This window comes from Sphaeramia orbicularis, chromosome 20 (genome assembly GCF_902148855.1).
Source record: "Sphaeramia orbicularis chromosome 20, fSphaOr1.1, whole genome shotgun sequence".
Lineage (NCBI taxonomy): Eukaryota > Metazoa > Chordata > Actinopteri > Kurtiformes > Apogonidae > Sphaeramia > Sphaeramia orbicularis.
In genome coordinates this window covers 39,127,882-39,145,976 of record NC_043976.1, presented here as the reverse complement: position 1 = coordinate 39,145,976, position 18,095 = coordinate 39,127,882, and the positions used below count along the sequence as shown (strand labels likewise).

The following is an 18,095-nucleotide window of genomic DNA, read 5'->3' as shown; positions in this document are numbered from 1 at the left end:
GTTTTGGCCCGCCGGCCCTATGTTTGACACCAGTGATCTAGTCTATCTATAAATATCAGCTGAATTCCCATCAGTGTTTCGGTCCAGATCGATACGGTTGGCCAACAGTCGTCCACAGCGTACAGAGACGACACCGGGCGCTTAAATCAATCCCAGTGTTGCGGTGGAAGGTGGACGGTGATGTGGCGAAAAAAGCCTCACTTCCTGAGGTATTTCTTTCAGCAGCATCCTCATTTGTTCCATCCTGTGTCAGCTACAGGAAGGCTTGTAGCCACAGGGCAGAAATACAGCGAGTTAGCAAACCTCAGTGTGTCGACACCTTCCCGTTCACCCTCCGACTGTATAAACGACATCTGAAAGAGTCCTGCGCTCCCCTCAGTTTTATCGCCGCATAATTTGGATAAATAGCCTCGGGATGAAGCTTCATTAAAGTTCATTAGCTCGAGATTTGAAGCAGGGAAGTCCGCTGTTCTTCGAAAACCACCTTGTTTATTAGCAAACACACTTATCGACATTTTAAAGCAATTTCCTGGGTTCCGTGTGCACCTCGGGGTCTCATTAAGCCCACAGTGAATAAAAAACAGCCGCTGAAGTACCTGATGCCTCTTTTGTCTTCTACCTCCGTCTTATTTGCATTATGCTTCTTCTTCCCCTCTCGGAAATGAGACCGTGACTCAGATTGAACTGTCACAACATCCAGATGAATTTAGACACGCATTCTTCCCCTTTTCTGTTGGAGATAACTGCACCTATTCACGGCGTGGGAATAATTGGAGTTTGAGGAGGAGCTAAAGTTCATTAAAGATGACTTTTACATGCACATAATGTTCTCTTTCCAATAAACTGTTTACGTGAGCAATGAAAATGAGTGTTACACTAATGTTGGTGTTTACATGTAGCTGTGCAAACCAACACTCAGGCCAAAAGCTGTTACAGCTGAAGTTTTCCTGAAGTTTTTGTTGTATCTAGCAAGAAACTGTATTTGTGCATCATTTTAGACTAACATTATTGCAATATTGACAAGATCTACATGAAATAAACATGACTACACATGTCATTGAACAGATTAGATTAGATTAGATTAGATTAGATTAGACTAGATTAGATTAGATTAGATTAGTATTGATTAGATTAGATTAGATTAGATTACATTAGATACAATAGAACTTTATTGCTCCTTTGGGCAAAACCCTCAGGAAATTGAGGTTCCAAAAGCAGCACAAACACCAACAATACACACAAGAAATACCACAAGAAAAAAGTAACTAAAAAGTGATCCAATAACTATAAAACATAAGGTGCTGTGCACTTTTAATCCCCATCAGCCAAATATAGTGTAAAATTCTGTTGGAAGTTCCAGCCCTATAATTTAAATTAGACTGTCTTTGTGTAAAATTTATTATTATACATATTTATATTTGAAAGTACTCAGATATTATAACTGCACAAAGCTGTTTCAAGCAAACGTATCAGCCCAGCAAAGGGGTCATATCTCCATTTGACCTTGAAAAAGTAGGTAAAGGTCATTTATTTTCCAATGGCTTCTGCTCCATGCCAAGACGCTTTCACAGTATAAATTTGGTACAGATATGTCAGTGCATTATTACCTCCGCCAGGAGGTATTGTGATCACTTTGCTTTGAGTGTTTGTTTGTTTGTTTGTTTGTAACTTTACGGGAAAACTATTGCAACCATATTTACCAAATCTTCCCCACAGATAGGCCTAGGCCCTGGGACCAACCCATTAAATTTTGGGCCAAGTAGGCCAAAGTTCAAGGTCACAGCAAGGTCACAAAATCTACAATTTTCCTATCTCTCATCATTGAGTGATTTTCAAAAATTCATAAAAAATTCAAAACAACTCCGATAAGCCTCCAATTTGACCCACCTGTAGCTTAGAACAATATCTTGTATCTGGCACAAAATTGTCCACATCCACTGTGGAATGTGGACTCTGTGGACATTTACATTTAACATTGAAAATCCCATTTACCACACATTTTTCATTTACATATGTTTCTATCTGGTTACCTCCGCCAAGGAGGTTATGTTTTTGCCAGGGTTTGTTTGTTTTTGTGTTTGTTGGTCAGTTAGCAAGATAACTCAAAAAGTTATGGATGGATTTTCACAAAATTTTCAGGAAATGTTGATAGTGGCACAAGGAACAAATGATAAAATTTTGGTGGTGATCGGGGGGGGGGGTAGATCTGTCTTGGCAGAGGTCTGCATTCTCCGAGTGCTTTTCTAGTTCATATAATGCGATTACGACAGACAGACGGACAACAAAATGGTTACAATACCCATTTGGCTATCACTGGCCAAGGGGTAAAAAGCATAAAAACAGTAGTGAAAAAATTGCAATTGCACATTGGAAAGCACTAGTAAGAACAAGTGGCAAAGTAGTAAATACTACTACTGCTACTACTACTACTGCTACTACTACTAATAATAGAGTAAAAAGTTAAGTAGTAAAGTAGCTCATTATGCTATCATATATATATATATATATATATATATATATATATATATATATATATATATATATATATATATATGTAAAATCACAGAATAAAAGTTATAATAAAGTGATAACAGTATTAATAGTCATAACAATGTTTTTACCCTGTAATATAATTCTAAAGCATGTGAGTAAATCTTAAAGCTGATGGACTTCATGAAACTCATAAACTCAAAGATCTATAGAATATAACACGTATTAAAAATAACAGATAAAAGTAAAGCTGAGAAGGAGGAAGGAAAGGTACAGTATATGAGACAAAATCTATCTTTAGAGACGAGTGGAGACAAAAATCATTAAATCGGAGCATAATCTGAAGGTTGTTCCAACACCAGGAAACAAAATAAGAATATATCCCAGACCGCTGTTAGAAAAGAAACACCTGAATTCAACGTGTCCCAATACTTTTGTCCATATAGTGTCTGTGTAAACGGTGCACAATCCAAATGGGATCAAAGTCTAGGCTCTTGTCAGTGACTGTAATATAAATCTTTCCAAAATAAGGCTCTTGACTTCAGCTCTATATTGATTTTCCTTTTTTTTTTTTCTTTTTCTTTTTGTATTTTCAACCTGCAGTGAAACTTCCAAACTAGATTACTTTCCCGAACGACTGAAGAATCCAAAAGAAACTGGAACAATATCAGACAGTACATCGTATGTTTTAGTCTGAAAATGCTCCACTCAGATGATGTACAAACAGAATAAGCTGTTAATACAACATCTGTCATATTCAGAATAATAACATCACATGCATATTTGTTCATTTACAGAAAACATGGGTCTGATCCTGGACTGTGTTAATCTATATCCAACAGGGAAACGAAGAAAGCATCACAAATCATACTGGGAATAAGTTGCAATAGCCTTAAATAATTCACCGGAAGACGTGAAAAGCCTACAGATACTCAGGTGGTCATTTGTATTTTTACATCACTCCGGATGCTTTGGAACAAACCCAACGCTGGCTGCTTTTCCTACATGACGCCTCCCTCATTACCGTCTCCTCCGCCGTCCTACTTCAACAGGAAATACATCATATTAATGAAAGGAGACAGTCTCGTGGCGGCTGTAAACACACTTTCATCCATCTTTTAGAGCTGTGGTCTTCAGATGCATGTCCTGGTTTAGCTCAGATGCTGAAAGCAACACTGAACCCAAAGAAAAACAGCAGAAGTTTCACCTTTTCACACGTGTGGGTCAGTTTATCCTGATATTTATAGGGATTAGGGATGTAACGTTTACCCCTATAACGATAAACTGCAGTAAAATTCCAGATGGTTAGTATTACTGGTTAAATTCTAATTACACTGGGTTACAAAAAAATGTTTTTTGCAAGTTGTCTAGGTTTTTTCAGCTGAATTAGGACCCTTTTGCACCGCTAAATCCAAAAATGACATCTGTTTTTCTCAATCAGGTCAGGTTTTTTTGCTAATTTGATATTGAAAAATTTGATCTTCTCACAAAATATAATAATTGATACCAAAATAAGATTGGTAAGCACACTTTATGAAACTTGTGACTTGATTCCTGTTAGGTACAATGGTGTATTCACCGCAGATGTAGCAGAATACGTCAGGCTTATTTTTGCAAGATCTTCTAGTCGAAGCCATTTCATTCACCTGTAATATAAAAAAAAAAAACAGTCAAAAATTGGCAAAAGTAAAATCTTCAGAACTCGTTTATTGCAAGAAATATGAAAGAATTTTGTATCATATGATGTGAAAATGCCCATAAATGTAAGCAAAAATGTTCAAAAGCCAATATGTAGCATAGTTCAGAAAGTTGACCTGACTGAGCAAAATTAATGTGATTTTTGGATTCAGCACACCAAAATGATCCTAAATCAGCTCAAAAAACTGAAACAACAAATTTGTTGTTGACCAGTGTTATCATTAAATCCGAGTTTACTTTGAAAACTCACGGTGATACTGCCAAAATACAACTTGGTTAAATTATTTCAGTGTGTGCATAAGTACTTTTTGAACATTTTTGAGCACATTTAAGCAATACAGTGGTCCTTCGTTTATCGCGGGGGTTACGTTCTAAAAATAACCCGCAATAAGCGAAATCTGCGAAGTAATCAGCTTTATTTTTTACAATTATTATATATGTTTTAAGGCTGTAAAACCCATGTCCAGAAGTTCAACTTTTTATGCGATGGTTAGCATCTTCCTCTGCCTTTTGGGTGCGACTGCAGGTGCCTTTGTCGGTGCACAACATTTCATCGACATTGTGGGTTTTGTTGGGGAGAAAACTTGTAAACATACAGCACTTCAGAGTCACACCGCTAGTGATCGAACATTTGTGTAAATGTGGCAAGAAGAACGCATTCTGTACTGTACAGGAGACACGGCACGGAGGAGACTGATTGACAATGGTCTACAGTCCCTTAAGTCGTCCATACACTGTGCGATTTTAGAGACCATTTCTCACTCGTGCGACTCTTTCTGGGATGGAGCCAGATGTGCCTCTAAACGTGTGGTGCTTGGTGCAGTGTACATGGGGTAAGGAAAAGCGATTGACACCTCACGACCAGCAATCGTGTGTTCGCAAGGAAAACTGAGCTGTTTGAAATCCTGCTCGCTCCTCGTGAGTGTATGGCACTGTCAAAGCAGTGCCACGAACCGATGGGCCTCAAATTCTCACACTGTGCATGTGCGAACACAGAAGCGTACAGTAGCGTACAAGCTAACGGTAGCTGGCTATTGGCCTAGTGCAGTTTAGCTTTAGCAGCTAACCTCTAGTTCCCTTTGCTGTAGGACTGACAGCCCATACTGTCCACGTCTGGACAACCAACTCCTGCACCAAACACGTTATCGTCTTTTCTTCTTTTTTCATTCCTCACAGATAATGGCACATATTACCAAAGCAGCTCGTTGGTTTTTGTTTAGCACTACCATTTCGTGACTCACGCCAATACACAATCGTCTATGCACTTTTACGGATTCCTTGGTATTTTAACGTTGTATTTCCGGATACAACACTGGAACGTGTGGTGCATCCTCTGGTGTATGGTCCTACAGTGTGAGCAGTCAGGTCGCATACGAGCATCGGTCCGTACAGTGTAAGAACAGGATTCGTGAGCCTGACTGTACGATTGATTCGCACAGTTTGAGATGGAGCTGCGTGCAACGATTGAAATAATCGCACAGTGTATGGACGCCTTTAGCCAATCAAGACGCAGAACACAACCGTAAAAGAAGTATTTGTTCTGTAAGTTTAACAAGACTTGTTTGTTAATTGACAAATATCTTGTGTAATTACAGGAGGTTTCACAACAAAAATGTTGAATAAATGTATTTTTGTGAATGTATAACATGTATAAGCACTGATAAACTGTCCAAATACAGTTTTTATCAGTGGATTGTACAACTGAGTCTCATTGAAAATTATTTATATTTATATATATATATATATATATATATATATATATATATATATATATATATATATATATTCATAGGTAATTTGATTGTTTTAATACATGTAAATATTCTTTATTAAACATTAAAAAGTTAAAAAAAAAAAAAAAAAAAAAAAAAAAAGCAGAATCTCATGTACAGTTAGGGCAAAAAACTATTTTAATTCTGGAAAACTACTGTATTTTTATGAAATGGTTATTTTCTGTTATTTTCCAATATGTTTTTGGCCATATTTTTTTGGTTATTTTCCAATATTTTTTTGGTACGATTGATTCGCACAGTTTGAAATGGAGCTGGATGCAACGATCAAAATAATTGCACAGTGTATGGTCGCCTTTAGCCAATCAGGATGCAGAACACAATGCGCATTCATGAGCTGTAAAAAAAAAAAAAAAAAAAAAAAAAAAAGCGTGCAAACTTGTACTAAAAAAAATCTGCAAAACAGCGAGGCCGTGAAAGGTGAACTGCGTTACAGTGAGGGACAACTGTAATCGTGATAATAATGATAACCGTTTTAATTTTGGTCACAATAGCCGTGATATGAAATTTTCATATTGTTACATCTCTAATAAAGATCATCAGTTGATCTACGCTTATACCAAAGATCCCTCGTTTCCGAAGATAATGCAGCGTACACGAAACATTTCACTTCCTGTCTCCTAAGTGGGCGTGGTCAGAAGTGTCATGTGACTGAACGAATGCAGATTTAGATCCTCTCATTTGTTGCTTTTATGAATCATCTTAAATCCTTGTTAATGTATTAATTTGTACATTTTGGTCAATCACTGTCGATTTTTTTTTTTTTTTTTTTCTTAAGCTTTGGGGTTTTTACTGTGTTTAATGTCACAACACAGTGCATTGTGGGTAATTCCCTGATGTAAAGTCTCAGGAAGAGTGGACATGAAGGGTTCAAAATGTCCACGATTGAACCCTCAGTGTTTTTTTAACAGTATATTTCATACATGTCGGGTTTTTGTGATTGGCGTCCATCTTGGATTGACCAGTCGTAGACAAAAACCCATGAAAAATAGCCAAATTTGGAATTATACACAGGAAACTATGACAGACATGCAATTTATTGACCTATATATTTGTTAATAAATATCGCCCGTAGCCCTAAAACTATGATCTACTGTTATATCTGTTCTATTTGTCTTTTATAACAGTGGATTTTCACATTCCACACACATTTAATCACTTACTTTTCTTTTATATCTCTAAACTGTCATGTTGTTTCTCTTTATAATAATTTGATGGCCAAAGAGGAAAACCTTTAGCACTTTTTTGAGAAAACTAAAGAAACTCATATTTTTTCTTGCAGAATGCCATTTCCCCCAATAAATAATAGTGCTTTTTGATTATATTACTATTTATAAATACAGTTCTGCAAGAAAATGACAATATTTTTTACGTTTGGAGGTTTTGCACAACAATCCTGCCAAAAAACAGGTAAAATATTCCTTACTGTGAGTTCTGTGGCCAGTTTTCCTCTGTTATTTTGTAAAAAAAAAAAAAAAAAAAGTGTAAGGATTTCAGTTCAGTAAGGAAAATAATAGATTTAAAAAATCAGTGTTTCTACTAATGTGTGCATGAGAAGGGTTAAAAATGCATACATCTCTGGAACTGAAAGTGAAAGACATTGACTCATCATATTTGATAAACAGTCGGTGCATTTCTTGGCGTCTCGCTCATAAACCGTCCCGTTCTGTCTTCCCTCTGCAGTTCCTCTGCCTGAAGAACATCAGGACGTTCCTGGCGGCGTGCGGCGACGTTTTCGGCATGAGGAAAAGCGAAATGTTCGAAGCCTTCGACCTTTTTGACGTCAGGGACTTCGGAAAGGTAAGACACGACCAAAGCTGGAGATGGAGGCTGATTTATGTCCAGAAGGTTCCGTAACTGGATTTATTCAAGGATTCAAGGAAATGTATTGTCAGACCAGCACACATTTACATGAGATGGCACCTGGTACCTGATGTCCAAGATTTAGCCCACACTGTAAAAAGAATCTGTAATTTCACAGAATTTTCATTGTTTATTTTACAGATTTTTCCTGTATTTGTAAGACACAGGAAAATATCAATGAAATGACAAAAACAGACTGTGATTTTACATGTCAAATGTAAAATAACACGAAAAAACTGTAACTGTGAAGAACCATAAAATTTCCAGTTTTTAAAAGAAATTTTTTCTTTTTCACAGAAAAATACAGTTAAAATACATTTGCAAATGTATCATAATTTCACATATATTTCTTTTCTATTTATGAGATTAAACTGTTCATTTAAAGTTTAATACTGTTAAAACATAAATAAATAAATAAATAAAACAAGATAAAATTACTGACAATTAACCGTTAAAGAAGTATTTGTTCTGTAAGTTGAACCAGACTTGTTTGTTAATTGACAAATATCTTGTGTAATTATGGGAGGTTTCACAACAAAACATGTTGAATAAATGTATTTTTGTGAATATATAACATGTATAAGCACTGATAAACTGTCCAAATACAGTTTTTATCAGTGGATTGTACAACTTAGTTTCATTGAAAATTATTTATATATTTATTTATAGGTAATGTGATTGTTTTAATACATGAAAATATTCTTTATTAAACATTAAAAAGTTAAAAAAAAAAAAAAAAAAAAGCAGAATCTCATGTAAAGTTAGGGCAAAAAAATGTATTTTAATTCTGGAAAATTACTGTATTTTTATGAGATGGTTGTTTTCCGTTATTTTACAGTATTTTTTTGGCACCCCTGCTGCCGGAATAGTACTGTTTTATTAGTTGTTTTTTTTCTTTTTTTTTTTTTTTTTTTTACAGTGCAATAAAATCGAATATAAGTAAAAATATATATATATAAAAAAGACCTATGTATAATAATTTTTAAAAAAGACCTATGTATGTTGAATGTGTTGAACTGAATTATGCTGAATTCACCCCTTGTACGTTTATGGAATTATTACCCCCTCCCCCGAAGGGAAGGCAAGGGGTATTGTTTTTTGGTTCAGTTTGTTTGTTAGTTTGTTAACACTCTAGCAGCAAAACTATCAGTTGAATTCATACCAAATTTTGTTTATATATTGCCAGTTACGCAGAATAGATGTGATTACATTTTGGGAACAGTAGGTGAAAGTTAAAATTTTTTATACATTTTTTAAATCTTTTTTTTCCCATTTACTTATAATGGGCGACATTTGTCTATGCTGTCTATGTCCATGCTGCACATGCATAGACGTGATGACATCAGCTGGATCGATGCCAAAATAAGCTACAATACGTGCGAGGGGCGGGGTTTGTTGTGCCTGGAACCACTTGTTTGTATGTTTCTTACTGCAGTGAAATATCTGTTGATGATGATGATGATGATGCTTGGATGATTTTACTCTAATAATCTGTGACACAGGAGATAAAAATGCAACAAAACTAAAAATATCACGTCCATATTTTTGCCGTATCACTGGAATAAATGCATCGAAATATGGGAATATCCAAGGAGACGATACACTTGTTTTCAGTCAAAATTCTAGACAATATCAGAAGGATTAAAACCATAAACCGACAAGATTGGACCTGGAACAATCCCAAATCTGCACATCCATCTGTCAAAGATATGCATAGATAATATACTAAAATGTAATACACTAAAGATCTCTTATAAATGTGGATTTGATGCGTGCTATGTTATGATGTTAGATGTAAACTGAGCAAAACTAAATCCATGACAGATGTAAATTTGCACATGATAATCTTCTTTAATCACTAAAAATACAAATTGAATCTCAACACCGTGTAATATCTGTTAAAACAGTATCCTCAGTTTATATTTTCATGTATTTCTTACCTTGTTATGGATCCTAAATCCCTATTTTCCTCACAAACTGGGTTTAATGTGCTGAAATCTTTTATTTATCCTGTTGGTTCGATGCAGTTTGACTGTTTTGTGTCAGAGTTGGCCTCATTTACACAAGCAGATGGACTGATGATATCAAATGCACCTACACACAAACACAATAGTTTTTTTTTTTTCCCTAAATGTGTCATCAGGTCTGTGGGATCCGGCCAAAATATCACATAAGGATCTGTCACAATCTGAAGATGAGTCACAAATTTATAACATTTAGTCAAGTTCAAACAAAACTCGTACAAGTTTCATGTAGTTTTCTCTGGTTGTTGGAGTTTTAGTCTGTGTGTGATGTTGTTGTGTTGTTGTATTGGTGAAAGGCTTTATGTTTTTACACTATAACAAAAGTCTAAAACATCTGTGTTCATTAGATCGCACAGTTACCGGTAGCAAAGCACATTCCGCAAATTTTGCAAGTTCTAAAATGAAATAATTTAGTACGGAAAGATAAATTGTTGCCACGAATGGACCGAAATAAAGTCACGATAGCCTTAATTTTGCAAACCTATAATGCAATGTTTCCTACAAGGCGAAGGCAGAAATACCAAAACCTGCAGTTCCATGAATGTCCACTAGGGGGCTGGCTCCAGAACTGAGTCAGTCCCCATAGACATCCACATTAAAATAACTTTACAGCAGAAATAAAGGTTTACAGCCTCATGCAGCAGATAGTTTTGGTTTCCTGTGTGAGTCTCAGGCTGTTTCTCAATACCAAGAACGCAGAGACGGTCTTGCGAACTTGGCAAATAAAAAAAGGCAAAAATCGAGAGTATATCCACTTCTCCAGGGACCACTACACTACTGGTCACAGCCCTAATGATCAGCAAATTAAACACAAGAAAATACCAGATTTTCACTTAAAATGAAAAGACTAACCATAATATTAGAGTAGCACTTTCACACATTCCATTTTAAATGTATTATTAGGGTTATTCTGTTGTTTTACTTGGTATTTTTATTTCACTGTTTTAAATTGGACAGCTGTTTTTATGTCTACTTTATCTATTCTTGTATTTTTAGTCTATAATTTTGCTTTTTAATCTTCTGTACGGCACTGTTTGTAATTGTACAGCTGTTTTTATGTCTACTTAACCTATTTTTGTATTTTTAGTCTATACTTTTGCTTTTTAATCTTCTGTACGACACTGTTTTTAATTGTACAGCTGCTTTATGTCTTTAATCTTTTCTTGTATTTTATTTATTTATCTTTAATTTTTTGGTTTTCCCCTGTAAGTTGCTTTGGAAAAAAGCGTCTGCCAAATGCATAAATGTAAATGTAAATTGTGATAAATCGCTTACGAAAAGTTCAATATAGAGACAAAACTATGTTAGAATCACCACCAAAGCTGCACTGGGTCTTAAAGGGTTAATTCATTCGCCTATGGTCACATTTTCAGCACTCCAGTTGTAAATAAACAGTGTCTCAGCCACGCCGTCGCTTTATTCTCACCCTAAATCCTGCTCCAGTGCTGAAGTAAGCAACGTGAGCCGGCGCTTTAATGGCTTCCTCTCATTAGAGTGAAAATGCCTCAGCGTGCAGACTTTATGAGGGGTTAAAAGTCTGGCCTGGGGTTCATTACTTTGATAGGGCTCTCAGTCATTGGATGCACTGCTGTGAGAGCGTCTGCAGATCCTCCACAGCCTCCAGTCCCTGGAAGGTTTAATTAGAAATCACAGCCCAGAGCGCAAACGATGCCGCCGTGGCCAGACCAGACCAGACCAGACCAGAGCAGACCCCGGTTCATGAGATACCAGGTCTTCAGCAGACGACGGGGTCACGCATCTGAACATAGATGACAGGAAGGCACGGAGACGTAGGATTGATTAGGTGTCATCATTCATTTAGTATTGATGAAATCAGTGAAAAGAAACTCTGAAGAGGCAGTCATCAATCATCACAGGAAGAGAAAATCCTCCATTTACGCCTGCGGACGGAAAAAAAAAAAAAGGGTCTGAGGGATGATGGGTCCAAATGTTACCACCATGAAAATGATACGATAAATGTCAAATCACTGTTTCGCTATAGATGAGGGTTAATGTTGAGTTGAAGAAACCAAACGGTTGCATTTTTGGTGGAAGAATGAAAACAAGATGAAGAAATAGTTGAAAATGAGATGAAAATCTGATTAAAAATAGATGAAAAACAGACAAAAATAAGATGAAAATCACATGAAATTTAGACAAAAACCAAAGAAAAAGGGAAAAACCCACATGAAAATAAGATGAAATCACATGAAAACCAGACAAAGAAATACACAAAAAACTGTTGAAAATGAGATGAAAATCAGATTAAAAAAAATAGATGAAAACCAGACAAAAATAAGATGAAAATCATATGAAATTTAGACAAAAACCAGACAAAAAAAAAAAAAGAGAAAAAACAGACAAAACCCACATGAAAATAAAATAAAATCACATGTAAACCAGACAAAGAAAGACAAAACACAGTTGAAAATTAGAGGAAAATCTGATTAAAAATAGATGAAAAACAGACAAAAATAAGATGAAAATCACACGAAAATTACACAAAAACTAGACAAAGAAAAAGAGAAATCCAGACAAAACCCACATGAAAAGAAGATGAAATGAAATGTAAACCAGACCAAGAAATAGACAAAAAACTGTTGATCATTCGATTAAAAACAGATGAAAAGCAGACAAAAATAAGATGAAAATCCCACAAAAATTAGACAAAAAACAAAGAAAAAGAGAAAAACCAGACAAAACCCACATGAAAATAAGATGGAATCACATGAAAACCAGACAAAGAAATGCACAAAAAAAAACTGTTGAAAATTAGATGAAAATCTGACTAAAAATAGATGAAAAACAGATAAAAATAAGATGAAAATCACATGAAAATTGGATGAAAACCAGACAAAGAAACAGACAAAAGTCAGATGACAAATAGTTCAAAAATGATGGGACAAGACAGAAATCTGAGTCTGATTTTGCGATTTAGTGCCAATCTGTGATTTAAAGATGAAACAAAACGAAAAAATGGAAAAAGATTGAAGACAAACTAGACAAAACCAACAAAAATGACATAAATTACTGATGTAATCATATGCTCCGTATGAAGAAGTGAAAAACAGCAACTAATGATTTCTAATAAAACGGAACGAGCATCTACATGAGAAAATAAAACACATGATAGAATGGAAATGACTCACTGTCAGGTTAATAAGCATGAAAAATATATCTTTTTGTTAAATCAGCTGACTTCCATTTACCAGAAAAACTCTCCTGGTGTTGGACTGTACACTCATTAAACAAGAGTTATGTTTTTATTTAATTCATGTTCAGTTTATGCAGATTTTCATGCATTTTATGGCTTTGTCTCCTTAAATTACACTGTAAAAAAACAAACAAACAACCTGTATTATTCAGGCAGCAGGGGTGCCGAAAAAATAGTTAAATAACAGAAAATAACCATCTCATAAAAATAGGGTAATTTTCCATAATTAAAATAATTTTTTTTGCCCTAACTTTACATGAGATTTTGCCTTTTTTTTTTTTTTTTTTTTTTTTTTTTTTTTTTACTTTTTAATGTTTAATAAAGAATATTTACATGTATTAAAACAATCAAATCACCAATAAAAAAAAAAAATAATAATAATAATATATATATATATATAATTTTCAATGAGACTCAGTTGTACAATCCACTGATAAAAACTGTATTTGAACAGTTTATCAGTGCTTATACATGTTATACATTCACAAAAATACATTTATTCAACATTTTTGTTATTTGTCAATTAACAAACAAGTCTTGTTAAACTTACAGAACAAATACTTCTTTTACAGTTAATTGTCAGTAATTTTATCCCTTTTTATTATTATTTTTTAAATATTAAACTTTAAATTTACAGTTTAATCTCATAAATACAAAAGAAATATTTGTGAAATTATGATACATTTGCAAATGTATTTTAACTGTATTTTTCTGGGTAAAAAGAAAAAAAATTCTTTTAAAAATTTTTGATTTTTTGGTTATTCACAATTACAGTTTTTCTGTTATTTTACATTTGACATGTAAAATCACAGTCTGTTTTTGTCATTTCATTGATATTTTCCTTTATCTTGAAAATACAGGAAAAATCTGTAAAGTAAACAGTGAAAATTCTGTTAAATTACAGATTTTTTTTTACAGTGTAGAGGATTTACAGTTTTCCTTTGTGTTTTTTTTTTTTTTTGCTAGTTTAGCGTTCAATAACGTAGAATTCAGCCCAAACTATCACCATTAGACTGAACTTTTTATTAATTACGATATAATTACCAAACTCTGCAGGTCGACTCTTAATAATCCGTTTAATTACAGAAAATATGCGACGTCTAATTGGTTGGTATCCTCTGAAACACACCCTGTAATGACGGCTTTGACTTCGCGCCGACGTATTAACCTTTGACATCATTAATGACAGTTTATATGAACCCACTTAAAGAGCGAACGCCTCAGCCGATCACATGAAAAACATATTATCACGAGAATAAAGAAGTGAAATGAGCATCTGATGAGGCCGGTAACTCATCTTCATCCCTGCTGTTTTAGATTAAGAGGAGAATTAAGTCATCTGGCTATTAATTCGTGTATAATTAAAACACATTTGGGCTCTTGGCACGTTTCGTCCTCGCAGGGAAACTAAACCCACAGAGACGCGAACAAAGCCTTTTGCAAATCTTTATCTTTATGCATCAGTGTGGAGTTGGAGGCTTCGGAAAACAGCCTCATTCTGCTGAATTAGGGTTTTTGTGCAGTAACAGATACAAAAGATATTCATCAATCTATGTTTGATGCTCCGTACAGAACATTTAAATCTGTTTTTATGTGATATACAGAACATTTTTGACCAAATTAACATGGAAATACAGTCGCAGGAAAAAAGTAAACCATCAAAAGTCATTAAAAACAATGGTTATACAATCCAGTCCTAACTCCTGTGTGTATTAACCCTTAGATAACAGGCGTCAAACATGCGGCCCGGGGGCCAAATCCGGCCCACCAAAGGGTCCAGTCCGACCCTTGGGATGAATTTGTGAAATGCAAAAATTACACTTAAGATATTAACCCTTTCATACATACTGGTCACTCCAGTGGACAGTTCTTCTCCAGCTGTTCTCTTGTATATTCATGGGTTTTGTTGTTTTCGTTCCATATCAGCCAACACAGTGGACGCTTGTGCACCATCCCATAATACACTGACATTCATACCATTACTTCAGCTTTATGTTCTTGATAAACCTGATCTGCAGTGACATGACTGAGTGTAAATCAATTGCCAGTTGTTGTTAGACTGAAATTAACAGTTTCCTTAAACAAAAAGTTTTTTTTTTAATACAGGGTGACCCAAAAAAACGGGAATTTTTGAAGTGCGTACTGGCAGACATGAGCCAGTGGCAGCACTGCGAGACAGTGACCTTGAGCAAGTAAACACACCCCCATTTTAGTAACTATGGATCAGTGGAACGGGCAACAGCATGCGTTAGCCATAAAAATGTTTTATAAAAACGGTGATAGTTTGACAGCTGCGCAGAGGGAGTTCCGACCTTTTTTACAACTTAGGACGTCATGGTGCTGTTGAAACCTGGTTTCAACAGGATGGAGCGACATCACACACTGCACGACAATCATTGGAGGCTGTGCGAGAATTGTTCGGTAACTGTGTGATCTCAAGATTCGGTGACGTTCCCTGGCCCCCTAGATCGCCAGATTTGTCCGTTTGTGATTTTTTCTTGTGGGGCTATCTCAAGAGTAAAGTGTACACGACTCGACCAAGAACTGTGGATGAGTTAAAACAGAGAATTCAGGATGAAATTCACAGTATCCCAGCTGAGATGTTGCAGCGGTCAATGAGGAATCTCAACAGCAGATTTCAAGAACGCATTCGTACAGGAGGACGCCATCTACAGGAAGTAATTTTTAAAAAATGAAAATTCCATCATTGTTTCTTTAATGGCATGTTTTAAGGTTTCAATTACTATGAATAAAATATTTTTCTTCCATCACTCTTGGTTTTATTGGATTGTTAAAAAGTTCCCGTTTTTTTGTGCCACCCTGTATTATCTCCGTGAAGTGAGTAAGAACTAGTATTAGAGTATGATAAAAGGTGAGAAAACATCAGATTAGCTGCATTAAAAATGCTTTTGTTTCATAGTTTTCACACAGTTTCACTTTCTGATATTGCGTTTAAATACATGTTTCTTTGCTTCAAAAATTAAACACATGGTGTCCAAATGAGTGGACATTTTTGTAACTCCATGAAAAATAGGTTAATTTAAAAGAATACTAAAAATAATAATTCAATCTCATTGGTTTTTTTTCATGCCTAAAGAGGAATAAAAACACTCCAGAAAAAATCTTGGGAAGGTTCTCATAATTCATGCATGAAGGGGTTAACAGTCCTTTTAGTTCAGGTTCCACATTCAGACCAATTCAATCTCAAGTGGGCAGGATTCAGTAAAATACCGTCATAATAACATATAAATAATGACAACTCCAAGTTTTGCTGTTTTGTTTTAGTGTAAAAAGTAAAATTCCATAAAAATATTTATATTTACAAACTCTCCTTTCACACAAAATGTGAAAACCTGAACAAGTATATACAACCTGAAATGTATCAAGAGAAATGAGTGCAATTTTAACAATATTCTGCCAGTTACTAAATGTTTTGTGCATTTGTGATCTGTAAATTGTGATGCACATGTGTAAATGATAAACTATGGTGCAATATTGTTAAAATTGCATTTCTTTTTCTTAAGAAATTTCAGGTAGTTTATGTTATTCAGATTTTTAAGCAGTTTTTTTTAAAAAATGTAAACACTTTCATAATACATTTGTACTTTTTTTTTTTACTACTGTGTTACTAAGCTCCACATTTATCTCTTTGTAAATGTAAATATTTTTATGTATTTACACTAAAACAAAGTATAATTTTGCAAAAAAATGTGAATAACCTGAACAAATACGAACAACATGAAATGTTTTAAGAGAAGTAAGTACAATTTTAACAATATTCTGCCAGTTATTAAATGTTTTGTGTGTTTGTAGACCCGCTGTGATCTGTAAGTTATAATGTACATATGAGAATGATAAACTGAGGCAGAATATTGTTAAAATTACACTTATTTTTTCAGTTTGTTCATGTTATTCACATCTTTTGAAAGGATAGTTTATAAATGTAAACCTTTTCATCATGTAAATTTACTTTTTTTGCTCTAAAATATAGAGAAAAGTTTGGAGTTGACATTATTTCTATATTATTATGTTATTATTTTACTGGTTCAGCGCACTTCAGATCAAATTTAGTTGAATGTGGAACTGAACTAAAATGAGTTTGACACCACTGCCTTAAATGCATGAGTGTCTGGACCATAAATGGGTCAAAAATTACCCATATTAAAAATCAGTGTGTTTTTATGCCACTTTTGTCATTTAGTCATGTTAGAAATAATAATTTGTTTTATACTTTGATCCACAAAAAATGATTTCATGTTGTAATTTAGCATTTTTAGTGTTTTTTAGTGTCTTTTTTATATTTTGAAAATTTGAAAAACAAAGTTATATACAGACACGGAAAAAATTATTAGACCATCAAAAGTCATCAAAAACAGTGGTTATGCAATCCAGTCCTAACTCCTGTGTGTATCATGTGACTAAAACAGACAGAAAAGAAAACACGAAATGTCTAAAAGCACTGTTTTTGTCAGTACAATGTCATAGATATTGATGGAAGAACTGAAGTGATTTTGGTTATTATCAAGAAAACATGGAAAATGGATAGATATCAGCTCTGAAATTAAACTACTATGAGCTACTTTTGTTGTTCTCATTATATTTGTCCAAACAAATGTACCGTTAGTTGTACCAGGCATTAAAATGAACAAAAAATTGAAGAAAACAAGGGGTGGTCTAAGAATTTTTTCTGCAGCTGTATGATGCACAGAGCACCAAAAGCTTTTATTTTTCCAACATGAAACTATTTTCCTTCCAGTTTCACCCTTTAAAGCAAAAATTGGATCTTGTATGAATATGAAATATGAAAAATGACTTACAAATCCAACTGCAGTTGATTTCATTGCTCTAATTATGGAAGAGGCAGTAAAAATATAGAGATAATAGACATTTCTGATGAAATTTTTAGTTTTTTGAGTCTCACAAGGGAAGATGTATTATTTTATACAATTTTTCGGTTTCATTCGAGAGACAATATTCAAGAAGTTGTACAATCCACCAATAAAAACTGTATTTGGA

At 34.4% G+C, this 18,095-nt stretch overlaps 1 protein-coding gene across 2 annotated transcripts in view; it reads left to right on the top strand.

The window, feature by feature from the left end:
• Window positions 1-18,095, top strand: part of vav3 (vav guanine nucleotide exchange factor 3) — a 200,657-nt gene that overhangs the window by 39,352 nt on the left and 143,210 nt on the right. For both annotated transcript variants that reach the window (XM_030123624.1, XM_030123623.1), the window contains exon 2: window positions 7,662-7,778. In XM_030123624.1, coding sequence (XP_029979484.1) covers window positions 7,662-7,778 — 117 coding nt within the window. The remainder of the gene's footprint in view (window positions 1-7,661; window positions 7,779-18,095) is intronic.